Below are 12,758 nucleotides of genomic sequence, written 5' to 3' on the forward strand. Positions count from 1 at the left end.
AAAAGGTGGCTGGAGTAGTGCTTTGGTGTTGGTTGTTTCTATTGTTTCTCTTTTCTCAGACAGGGAAACGATCCAAGGCCAATATCATCTTCAATACTTCTCTTGGAGCAATTTTTGGGGTTAAGAAGTATGCTGATGCCCTGGAAGAGATCATCCAGGAGAGGAATCTCACTGTTAACTACAAGCAAAACCTCATTGAAGTCCGAGCTGATAAACAAGAGGCTGTGTTTGAGAACCTGGACAAACCTGGAGAGACCCAAGTGATTTCAGTGAGTGGCGAGGTTAAGCTGTCAGCTGAACAGTGTCATAGATGCAGGTGACACCCCAGCTCCTACTTCCTTGTCCACCATCGTTGAGTGCTGGGAGAAGCTGATTACAGTGAGCTATTAGGACAGTGATAGGGGAAAAGGTGGACCAAAGTGGGTGGGGAAGAGAAAGAGGTAAGAGGCTGTGTCCATGGGAGGTGAGGAGTGTTTATCTACTGGTACCAAGTGGATTTTCACCCTGTTTTGGGTGTCTACTTTTCTTGGCACTGAGTCACTTCAAGCATCGAAATATTTCACAACTTCAGTTACTGCCTAGAATTCAGGAAGGGTTTCCTTAACTGCAGGATCTGGTGATTGTCTCAGTTTATGGTAAGGGAGACACAGCCCTGCTTGTGGATAGTTCAAGAATGACAGGGAAGTCTTTCACCTCTGGTGTCTTGAAATTTCTTTCACCTGTGCATAAAAGGAAGCACTTAACATTCCTTGAGCAATCTAGCTTAGTTCCACCCTCCTTGGAAAGATTTAGCCTTTGTATGTGGCCTTGGCCTCCATGTATCTCCGTTTCTTCTTCTGAGAGTGGGAATAGTACTTTTGTAGGCGTGTGTGAGGATTAAGAACAAGATGAAAAGGCATCTAGAGATGCATGCATGGAAGAATCATTTGTTTGTATCATTCTGGCAAGGACTGTTAGCAATGAAAAAACAGTGCACAGTCATATTTTATTCATTCAGCATTTTTAGAGGAATGAAGGGTTCCATAAAAAGCAATTCTGAAGTGAACCAAAGATTAATCTTCTAAACATCAAAACTTGACATTTTAAGCTTTTTAGTTCAAGCTCTTTTTAAATATATTGCACACATTTTTCCTTTTTTACATGGAGTGAATTGACTATCACTTAAAATGTTACTGATGACTTAAGGTCATAATTTTTAAAAACTTTTATTTGGAAATAATCTCAACTTTGAGAAAGTTGCAAAAATAAAAATAGTAAATGTATAAAAATATATACAGAAAACTGTATAGAGCTTTTACCTAGATTCACTCAATATAGACTTTTAGCCCCTTGGTTTATTATTTCATTTATCTCTCTCTACCCAAAGCATTTAAAGCTAAGTTATATTTATCATAGTCCTTTACCCCTAAATATTTCACTGTAAATTTCCTAAGACATAGGGGTATTCTTGGACATAACCACAGTTCAGCTATCAACTCAGTAAATTTAGCACAGATATAATTTCATCTACCATTTGTATTTCAGTTTTGTTTTCAATAGCCTTTATAGCACTCTTTCCCCTTCAGGACAGGACCCAATCTATAGTCAGGTATTGCCGATAATTGTGATGTCTCTTTAGCTTCCTTCAATCTGGAACATTTCCACAGCTTTTCTTTGTCTCCTATGACACTTGTGTTTTGAATTAATACAACCCCCCTCCCACCACTTTTATTTGTTAAAAGAATGTTCCTGATTTTGGGTTTGTCCATGTTTTCTTGTGATTAGTTTCAGGCTATTCTTTTTAGACTGCAATGCTATGTAAGCGATGTTGTGTCCTTCTAGGGTAACCCATCTGAAAGCACACAGTGCTTTCATTGATGTTCATTGATGATGTTCATTGTTATCACCACTCAAGATATGGTCCGATTTCTCCACTGTATATTATTCTTTTTCTCCCTTGCTGCTAATAAGAAGTCCATGGGGAGGCATTTTAAGACCATGCAAACACCTTAATCCTTATTAAAGTTTCCCCCTAGATTTACCCTCCATTGATGATTTTTGCTCATTCCAATCTCTACTACGGTGGTTGCAAAATGATGATTTTCCAGCATTTTCTTCATGTTTACCAGTAGGCTCTTGCATTGTCAGCAAAAGCCCTCCCTTCTCTCTTAATTAAATCATTATTGGTATGAACTCATCAATACCTATTTTTTATCCCAGGTTCATAATTCATTACTGTCCTTAATTACTTTGGTGCTCAAATTGTACCAGATTTGGTCAGTAGAAGCCCTTTCAAGATGGTTCCTATGTCCTTGTGACCTGTTGCCATCGTATTTTTGAGCACTTTCTTACTTTCTGGTGTCACTGGATTCCCAGGCTGATCTAGTATCCAGCTGCCCCAGCTCGGGGTCATAATTTTGAATAGCTCTTATACAGTTAAGCTCCTAGGACCTTCTGGGTGGTTTAAGGCTAGTTATCACCTTACAGAAGCATCTCAAACTACTCTGCTCTTTGATTTTGTGTGTGTCCTTTTTGTAGCTTTCCTGTTTTCTTCTTTCCTAGCTGTCAAAAAGTTGTAAGTGACTTTGGTGGTCCCTCCAGCTTCAGCTCTTTTAAATTGCTGCTTCTTATTTTTTATTGGCTGGGAGAAAAGATAGCCAAACGTTAAATTTTCTATAAAGTAAAAGTGAGTGGGCTGTGAATGAGGGCTGAAACAAACTTTTATGAGTAAAGCATATGAGCTTGAGTGCCTGAACTTCATTTTATTATTTGGTCTTTTTTGCTTTGGTTCTCAGCTATGTTCTTGGAATCTGGCACTGGGAAAGCCTTCATCTGAGTCATTTAAACCAGCACTAAGCCTGTGGGGTGGGGAATTAAGGAACAGTTTCAGTCATTATTTCTGTTTCTAAGAAAGGCCACTCTGAGTCATGAGAATTTTGGGTTGCACACCCTTTGGAGCTTCTTCCCCACCTAAATTCTTTCATATAGTGAGATCCAGGTGAGCAAATCCTAAGAGGAGCTGAACAAAGGAGAAGAACAAAGGAACAAAAGAAAAGGTTGGGGATAGGGACTTGGATAAACAAATGGTTATTGTTCTTTGAAAGGGATTGTAAAGAAAGAGGATATTTGTGTTCTTTTGGAAGGATTTTAGGTCAGATTTTCTTTCTGGACTCAATTCCACTTTTAAAGTCCGGACTTCGAAAACCCAACCCAAAGGCTCTAAAACAGAGGCTCTTAGCCCTGGGTGCACACTGGAACCACTGGGGAGCTTTTAAAATGTGCTTGTGCCTGGGCCTAACCCCCAGAGATTTGGATTCATTAGTCTGGGGTATAGACTGAGAATTAAGAATTTCAGAAGTTGCCCGAATGATTCTAATGTACAACCAGGACTGAGGACCACTCCTGTAAAGAATTCATTGTACCTAAAAGCCTATAGTCTGATTCTTAATAGAGGGCTGGTGAACTGGTCCAAGTCTCCTAATATTTTAAAAGTTTCAACTTATTTTACGTCATAGAGTCCTAGAACTAGAAAGGATTCTGGAGATTATCTAATTTAATGCATTTCTTTATAGATAAGAAAAGGGAAGGTGAAGTGACTTGTCAGAGTAAAGCATTCTATTTTTCATTGTAAATGAACCGGTTCCTTCAAGAAAGAGCTTCTTAGACTGTCATCCACAGGTTTCATGTGTTAGAATCACCAGGGGATTTTCTTAAAGGACAGATTCCTGCACTTCAGACCTACTGAATCGGGATTTTGGGGGTAGTGGGACCCGAGACCTGCATTTTCCACAAGTCTTGTGACTGCTGCTTAATTATGAACACTAAAGTTCGAAAACCATTGTTCTGAATATATTATTTATGTTAATGAGGGATAACCAAGTTATTTATCATATATAGTTTATGGAAATAATGGATAAAGAACAAGCTACAGCTAAATACCAATGTTAATTTTTAATAATTCTATAAAACAGATCCTAATATTTCTTTCATATAGGATATCAGCTCAAGTAAAACTTCATGCCTTTATGATGATTATGTGAAAATATTTAACTTTCCTTCTAGAAAGATGTCTGGAAATCATATGTACTTGTGAAAGTCAAGCATGTTAACTCCAACAGATAGAGATGACTCTAGTAAGATTTAGACCACAGTTAAAAAAACAAAAAGTGGTCTAGTTAACTGAAGAAATACTGACATGGCCTGAATCATTTAGTGGATGATGGCTGTTGAGCATTCCCTCCATTATCCTGCAGACAGGTGTTCAGTCTTCAGGTTCAATAACAGACCTAGCCTCGGGGACTTATACCCCTAAAGAGCCACCCCAAATTAGTACCCTGCAGAGGAGCACTGAGGCTCCTTAAGGCTAATTCAGCTTACAATTGTCCCAGAGTGGAAATAAATACAAAGCACCTTCCTAACTCCCGGTGCCACCAGTGTTTTCCAAGTCCCTATGAAGGCCTTCCTAGGGAAATTAGGGGCTATCAACTCTCACAAGGTTGAGATTATCTTAAGATGCCAAAGTTTTCCCCTTAATGAAATGTTTTGTGAGCATTTGAGTCAATTTGAAATTGCCAGATGGAGTTTATGAAAACTAAATAAAGAGAATAAAAAGGATGAACTACAAAAAGTGGAAGATTAGTACATAAACAAACAAAAACGTTAAATGAGCCATCAGAATGGCTCAGTGTACTGTTGGCAAGGGTAATCTTGATAGAGGTATTTGGGAAAAAAGTCCATCCTGCCTTCTATACGGTTCAGTAAACCTAATACTGACTCAGACCCCTTCTTTTTCTCCAAAGTACTAGGCAATATTCTTACCACCCTATATTTCATTTTAAATTGGTATTTTTATGGCTTCCTTTAGTTTGAGAATTGACCCATATTTGGGACTGGTGCTTACAGACCATCTCCTAACATGGCCTTTACAAGTTTCAGGGACTCTGAACCCCTCTTTGCAGTACCAACTTTACAAGCCAACAGCTAAGGGTAAGGGAGTGAGTAAGAAATATGCCACCCCTTTGTTTTAATTTTAGTAATAAGAGAAACATCAGTGGGTTCTTTCAGAATGTTAGTAAGGTTCACTCCAGTATCTTGGATTCCCTTATGCCTACTGCCAAAGGGTTCATGTAGATTCTATGGGGAGACCATGTCCACCAAAGGAATGGTTAGTTACTTCATCACATGACTCCAAGGGAGCATGTAAGATCTTGGAGATGGTGTGGATCAGTATAAGCACTAATTGTATAGTGCTCTGCGCATCCATAGCAGTGGAGGGGTGAGTGAGATGTGGGGACAGCGTGTGGGGCTATAGAAATATTGGAAAAAACACACATGTGGATGCTTTCCTTTTTTTGTAGTATGAAATGCTTCATGTTACACCACCAATGAGCTCACCAGATGTCCTCAAGATGAGTCCTGTGGCTGATGCTGCTGGCTGGGTGGATGTGGATAAAGAAACTCTGCAGCACAAGAAATACCCAAATGTGTTTGGGATTGGGGACTGCACCAACCTTCCTACATCAAAGACCGCTGCTGCAGTAGGTAAGATAAAATAACGTGCTACCTTTCTTCCCCTCTTAACATGATGTCACCCCAAGGCACCATCATAACAGAAACAAAACTTTGGCACAAATAGCATTCCATTAATAATGAAGAAACTTTTGTGGCCTAAAAATGACAGCGACCTCTTTGACACAGAAGCAAGTTGTCAGTGAACCAGAAGCAAGTTGTCACAACCTAGTGTTGTATAAAGAAGGAAGGATCTGTTGAGGGCTTTGGACCAGAGTGGCAGGACCTCAAGTGCCTTTTCTAAGTCAGAGGGGTTTTTTATAGGGGAGGGTGCATTCGAGAGGGTACCACTTTTCTAGCTTTCTGCAATTCTGTTGCTTCTCTTACTGCCACGTTTCCATCCCTGGCCTCCTTCGCCCATGATGCCAGGCAAGTTTGCTATTTTTCTTCTGCCTGAAACACCGTAAAGCTAGGGAAGCATTTGTTTCCCAGGAAAACACATACAAGTCAGTGAACGCTTGCAGACCAGAAAATTGTTCTAAGACAAATACAGTGGAGCATGCCTGATTGGTACAGGATTAAGGCCTTCAGCCTGGAAAATGAAATTCACCTCGATGTTCTGCACTAGCAGCGATGGGGAGAATTGCCTTTTAGCTTCTGTCCTCTGTAGGAGCTGTCTTCTCTAACGGCTGTAAAACACAACCCGCCCCTGCCGATGGGCATGGCAGTGTTTTGTGTGAATTACCCACCTGCAGCACATGTTGTGTCACTTTTGCTACTTCAACCTAAAGGTGACTTTCTAGAAAACTAACTGAATGCCTTTTTCATTACTAATAGTAATTTCCCCCTCAACTCTTTATTGCAAAAACCTCAAACCTATGACAAATTTGAAAGAAAGTACAATGAAGACCCATATAACCTTCAGGTATTAACCAATTATTAATATTTTGTGACATATTCTTCATCACTCTCCGTACATTTTTTGTTGTTGAGTCATTTGAAAGTAAGTTTTGACATCATGATACTTCCTTCACCCTCAAATACTTCAACCTGCATCTCCTAAGAAAAAGGACTTTCTCCTCTATATCCACAAGGCTCTTATCATGATAGTCCAAGAAATTGAACATTGTATTATAACATCATGTCATAAACAATCCAGTTTGAAGTTTTCCAGTTTTCCTAAAAATGTCCCTTATTGCCCCCTCGCCCCCGCCCCGCTTAAATGCATGAGCACACACTATATTGGTTGTCATGTCTCTGGTTTCCTTTCATCTAGAATAGGCCTTCTGACATTTGTTTTTTTACTTTTATGACTGGCATTTTTGAAGAGTCCAGGCCAGTTATCTTGTAGAATGTGCCATAATTTAGAACCAGCTAGTTGTTTTCTTATGATGTGATTCACGTTACATGTTTTTGCAAGACTCTCCATGTGGGAGGCTCTGTGCCTCCCACTGCATCAGTTGGGGAGCCCGGTGTCATGTTAGTTTGTCTCGTCCTTGATGAGGCTGGATTTTGTCACTGGCTTCTCTCATCTGTATGTTTTTGTGATTTATAGGTAGACTTTGGGGCGTTACTTTGAATTTACATTTCTCTTAAAGTAAGCCTGCTGAATTTATATGCTGAAAATACCTGTGCTGGTATGTGAGGCCCAGATCACCAAGGTTTCGGCCTCCTTCAAACAAACACACATTTCATTCAATGTTACACATATATACTATTAAATGTGATTAAACAAACAGTTGTAAGTGAAAAGTCTTGCTCCCAGCCCTGCCTTCCATCTTACCAGATTCTATACTCCGCACCCCGCATAGAGAACATCCCTATTATTTTTGCATTTTTTTTTACAATTTTTATTCTATTTGATGGTTGTATTGTTTCCAACCCATTTTTATTTCAAACAGTGCTGCTGTGTATGCTCTTCTTTATATGTCATTTCACACCTGTGAAAATCTATTTGCTCTTCTCTAGTGTCTACATAACAATACTCCTAGCTTTCCCAAGTGGATCTGCATTTCTCACTAGGTTCCCTTCCCCAAGTTCTCTGAGTATTCCTAGCAATGCTTACACTTGTTCCACAAATCTGTCCTTGGCTTTACCTGCCACTAGCCAGGTGTCTTGCCTCAATCAAGACCACTGTGCTATCGCGAACGAGATCTGTCTTACCACATTGAGTTTGACTTTCCTGCGGCTCATGCCTCAGCCTCTGCTTCTTTCTGCCCCAGGATTCTCCCTTAATTACATACAGCACAGCCAAGACCAAGGCATTTAACAGTTAACTGAAGGCTTGTGTATAACAGAAGGGGCTTATAATACAGGAAAAGAAACCACAACTCACACACGCCTCCACACATGTGCACCTTAAACCTGGACACACCTGGACAGTGTGACTGTTTCCTGGGTCTGAAGGCCTAACCTCTGTGCAGGTGGCACCCACGGCCATCTTTTCTCCTTTTGTGTGGGCCTTGACACCCTGCTGCGGGGGCCTCCTCGGCTTTTCTCTGTACAGATTCTACACTCTTTGTAGCCCTCAGAGAGGAACAAAGTTTTCCAAAAGGGAAATATGATCTTTAGAGATGATACCTTGCCCACAATAAAGACAGCCAGTTAATATTATTAGACAGAATTATTTATTTCTCATTTTTTTGAACGCCCTCATTCCAGTAAAAAAATTCATTGCTGTTTTGATTTGGGTGTCAGCAAACTACAGCTTGCTAGCCAAATGTAGCCGGCTGCCTGTTTTTGTACAGCTGGCTAAGAATGCTTTCTACAGATGAATGTTCATAATTGATTTTTTGACAGGGAACACTACCTTTTTCTTATTCTAAAAAAAAAGGAATTCCATTCTTCTTATTAGTAGATCCATGTTACAAAAATTATTATATTTTGAATTTTGTTAAGTAAACTTTTGTTTTCTCTCATTACATAATATCTTTGATTTTGCCTCTTGGCCCACAAAGTCTAAAATTTTTCTTTACAAATAAAGTTTGCTGACCCATGATTTTGAGAATTGCAAAATAATTGCTTTAATGAGAATTTTACAATATATAGGTAAAAATCTTTCCTCAAAAGTAAATCTAGTCTTCCACCTCTAGAGACACAAACTGCTTGTATTTTTTACAAGGCAGTTTATTTTTTAAACTTATTTTTCAATTACAGTTGATGTACAATATATTAGTTTCAGGTGTACAACATAGTGATTAGACATTTATATACTTACAAAGTGAACACCCCGATAAGTCTAGTACCCATCTGACACCATACATAGTTATTACAATATTATTGACTATATTCCCTATGCTGTACTTCACATCCCTGTGACTATTTTAGTAACTGACAATTTGTACTTCTTAATTCCTTTAACCTTTCCCACCTACCCCCTTCAACCCCTCCCATCTGGCCACCACCATTTTAAAAGGGCAGTCTTAATTATTCAAAATTGAACACAGACTAGGACTAGATGATATTAAGGAAGTATTGCTAGTACTGTGGGTGTAAAAATGCTGTTGTGTTGTATTTTAAAAATTTCTTATCTATCAGAGATATACACAGAAATATTTATGTGTGAATTGTTATGATGTTTGCTTTAAAAATACTATAGGAAGAAAAGCAACATATATGATGGGATAGATGAAAGAAGAATGACAGAGTTTGAAAATTTTCGTAATAAAAAATGCAGTCTCCCATTCTTGCCACTAAAAATACAAAAACATCCATATCTCTATCTGTCTATCTGTCTATGTCTGGTCCATCCTCAGGGAGGGCAGTCCAGTACAGAGGAAAGCTTACTGTTTTGCCTGATTAATATACCTGGGCCACCAATCTAGGCTGGGACACAGGGACACCCCATAAGGCACACAGACCAAGCTGACACCCATTGAACCCTAGGAGGAGGCGCAGTGGGGTTGGGGTGCAGTCACTTTTGCAGTCCTTTTAAATTGCCTGTTAGAGAGCTGGCTCATCAGTTTTAAACTTATAGAGGCATCTGTGTGGGCCTTTGATGAACTGAACAACCCCTTCTGGTAGGCGGAAGTTCAAATAGTAAGAGTCGTGTGCTAGCTGTAACCTAGAAGGATGCAAAACCTATATGCTTATACTTTTCTGACTTTTCCATTGTTCTTATAGCTGCCCAGTCAGGAATACTTGACAGAACAATTTCTCGGATTATGAAGAATGAAACACCAACAAAGAAGGTTTGTATGCTTTGCAAGAATCACTGTCTCAATTAGCATCTTCTATTCTGTGTGAAAACAGTGTTTTCTCACAATTTTGCCACTTTCTTAATTAGTTTCTCCAATATGGGCACTTCAGCTTTTGCTTGTAGTACTATTTTTTGGTTATATAATTTCCATTTTTCACTGTACAAAAATTGGAATATACAAAAAAGGAAAAAATTGCAACTGCTCAGAGTACATACTAAATTCTAAAATGTTTATATAACACCATGATAAAAGCCACTTTCCAACTCAATCTCATGTATAATTTTAGTATGATGGCTACACGTCATGTCCTCTGGTGACTGACTACAACCGTGTGATTCTTGCGGAGTTTGACTACAACTCTCAGCCCCTGGAAACCTTCCCCTTTGACCAGAGCAAAGAGAGACTTTCCATGTACATCCTGACGGTCGACCTGATGCCTTTCCTGTACTGGAATATGATGCTAAGGTAAGTGCATCGCTGACTTTGAGCATATTGCACTCACTTGGAACAACCTTCTTGGTTGTTTCAAGAAGGTCTTCCAGCTTCAGGAGAAATCATGACCCAGAGCAGGATTGGTGAATGGGATCTACCTTGCTGTGCCATCTCTCGTGGTTTAGTGATGGCAGTCTGTGAAGGATTCTGAAGCCTCAGCCAGGGAGAGAGTCTGTCCAGGGTGAGGAAAGAGAGCTGTAGCACGTCCACCACTCACAGGGGATGCGGGCTCTTTGCTTCATTATTAGCAGTGACCAAGTCTTCTGTCTTCCATGTTCTGGCTCTCTCTTGCTGCTGGATAAATAATCATCATCATCATCATCATCATCATCATCATCATCATCATCAGTAAATCACTTTCATACAGTAATTACTTTTTTATCTGCTGCCTTACTTTTTGCTTTTATTAGGTTATAGGAAAAATAAAACAGTGATTAAGAGCATAAGTTTTAGAGTCACATCTGTGTTTGAGTCATGCATCTGCCATTTCCTAGCTGTGTGTCCTAGGGCAAGTTGCTTAAACTCTCTGTGTTTAAATTTCTTATCTGCAAATGAAATGTTTCATTTGCAGATAACATTGCCTACCTCACAGGATGGGGATTCATGAGATAGCACATTAAAAGATAGCTACATAGTAGGGATTCAATAAATAAAGAGAGTAATAAAAGTGAATAATTTATCTTCTTCCAAAAACTGACAATCTTATTGGACCTGTCCAAGCCCCTATAGGATAGGTAAGTCAGGATCTCTACATTAGTGGTTTTTCAACCAGGGTCATTTCCCCCCCGAGGGGACAATTTGACAATATCTGGAGACATACTTGTTTTTTGAAATTGGAGGGCGTGCTAGTGGCATCTAGTGAACAGAGGCCAAGGATATTGCTAAACACCCTACAATGCATAGGACAGTCCCCACAACAAAGAAATATGTGGTCCAAAATGTCAGTAGGGCTGAGGTTGAGACCCCCTGACCTATACTTAGTTTATAAGCAAATGACAATAGAGAGGACTGCAGTTTGCATGTAGTAGAGGCTTCATGCAGGTTTGCTGAATGGAGTCAGCATGTCCAGGCTCACATAGTAAGTCAATGTCAAAGCCAAGACTCAAAGCAGGTTGTCCCCTCCTAGTAATAGGATCTTTCTACCTCACTACATAAATCTTGCTTTATGTGCTAAACACTATGGCTTTCCTTTCAATATCCTCTGGCTGAAGTCACCCCCATCTTTTCTAATGCAAATGTCTTTTCCGTGTCATTTCTTACAGGGGTTACTGGGGAGGACCAGCCTTTCTGCGGAAGTTGTTCCATTTGGGTGAGAGTTAAGGATGGTTCAACCCTTGCTCTCCTTGGATGGCTTCTGGACCCAAAACACAGTCAATAATTGACCAAGAGCAGCATGAAGAACTCAAAAGCTAACCCTTTAAAGAGTTTACTGCTGGATGATGGGTGATGGAGACTAAATACCTCCCTTTTCAAGAACCTTTGCACAGCCACCATGCAGACTGCCCAGGATGACACTGATTTTTTGGAAATATTAAAATGAAAGAATAGATATCTATTTTTTAACTAAAAACTTGTCATTGATTGAGATTCCATGAGAAAATTTTATCTGGACTACTGGAATGAAAAGTTATTGCACTTGGGAGGAAAAGATGGTGGTGGTGGGATAGCTTATCTGTTATCTACTATGAGTATTCAGCTGATAGCTGCCATAATTTCACTAGGGCCTGTTTGGATTCACAGAAAAGAGTCATTCCAGGGAGAACATTACTTTATTTTATTTTATTTTTTTTTGAGTCAGCAACCATTTATTGTAAAAATAAGTTTATTGATAACATTAGATAATTTACTCCCGATATCTGATGTTACAAACTTTAGGGTCTTTGAGATACACAGGATCCTTGTATGTAACTGGCATAAAACCCATTATTTGAGCTCTCTTAATCGCTTTTGTGATTTCTTTTTGTTTCTTCCCACAAAGACCTGTTAGGTGCCTTCCATAAATGCATCCAGTAAATGGAGAAATAAACTGGGACAAAAGCTGCACATTCTTATAATCTACACGTTTTCCACATAAGATACACTTTTTAAGAGGTTCCTTATAAGGATTTTCCATTGGAGTGGGCAGGTCCTTATTTCTGGTTACCTGTTTATGTTGTGAACAACTTCTCCACAGCACCGCGTGATTTCCGGGATTTGGGATGCAGACAGTAGCCCTTACGAAGAGGGTCAACTTTTTCCTCCCTAGACCACTGCCAACAGCAACCACAGCGGCCATGGTTCTTGAGAACATTACTTTAAATAGTGTGTGTGAAAGCCCTAAGCATGAGTTGCTTAGAACTCCTACTATGGGAGCATGTGGCCTGAGAGCCTAGCCACTGCCCCTCTTGCTCCACCATGTTTGTTCTGAGGCCATGTCTTCTCTCAGCCAGTGATGGACTCAGTTGGTGTGCTAGTCCAACCATTCCTGTAGGACGTGGGACTCCTCTACTGGCAGCTTTGGCTCCATGATTCCCTACGGGCCTGGCTGAAACTTTCTTAGACTGTGTCAGGTCTGAGGTTCTCCTTCTCCAACACTGCTTC

The 12,758-nt window shown here is 39.8% G+C and overlaps 2 protein-coding genes across 5 annotated transcripts in view; one reads left to right on the forward strand and one right to left on the reverse strand.

Annotated features, from left to right (window-relative positions):
- The window catches only part of SQOR (sulfide quinone oxidoreductase), a 41,373-nt gene extending 29,153 nt beyond the window's left edge, over positions 1 to 12,220 (forward strand). For 3 of the 4 annotated variants that reach the window (XM_081049681.1, XM_081049683.1, XM_081049684.1), the window contains exons 6-10: positions 60 to 269; positions 5,337 to 5,520; positions 9,610 to 9,677; positions 9,973 to 10,151; positions 11,441 to 12,220. In XM_081049681.1, the coding sequence (XP_080905807.1) occupies positions 60 to 269; positions 5,337 to 5,520; positions 9,610 to 9,677; positions 9,973 to 10,151; positions 11,441 to 11,498 (699 nt within the window). In that variant the 3' untranslated portion in view covers positions 11,499 to 12,220. The remainder of the gene's footprint in view (positions 1 to 59; positions 270 to 5,336; positions 5,521 to 9,609; positions 9,678 to 9,972; positions 10,152 to 11,440) is intronic. The other variant, XM_081049682.1, reaches the window with a different exon arrangement.
- Positions 11,909 to 12,453, reverse strand: LOC308498180 (small ribosomal subunit protein bS18m-like; the record flags this gene model as incomplete). Its single annotated transcript, XM_081049691.1, has 1 exon — positions 11,909 to 12,453. The coding sequence occupies one exon, from the start codon at positions 12,451 to 12,453 to the stop codon at positions 12,022 to 12,024; it is 432 nt and encodes a 143-aa protein (XP_080905817.1). The 3' UTR covers positions 11,909 to 12,021.
- Positions 12,454 to 12,758: the final 305 nt, after the last annotated feature.

Source organism: Rhinolophus hipposideros, assembly GCF_964194185.1.
Source record: "Rhinolophus hipposideros genome assembly, chromosome: 5".
In the NCBI taxonomy this organism is placed as follows: Eukaryota; Metazoa; Chordata; class Mammalia; order Chiroptera; family Rhinolophidae; genus Rhinolophus; species Rhinolophus hipposideros.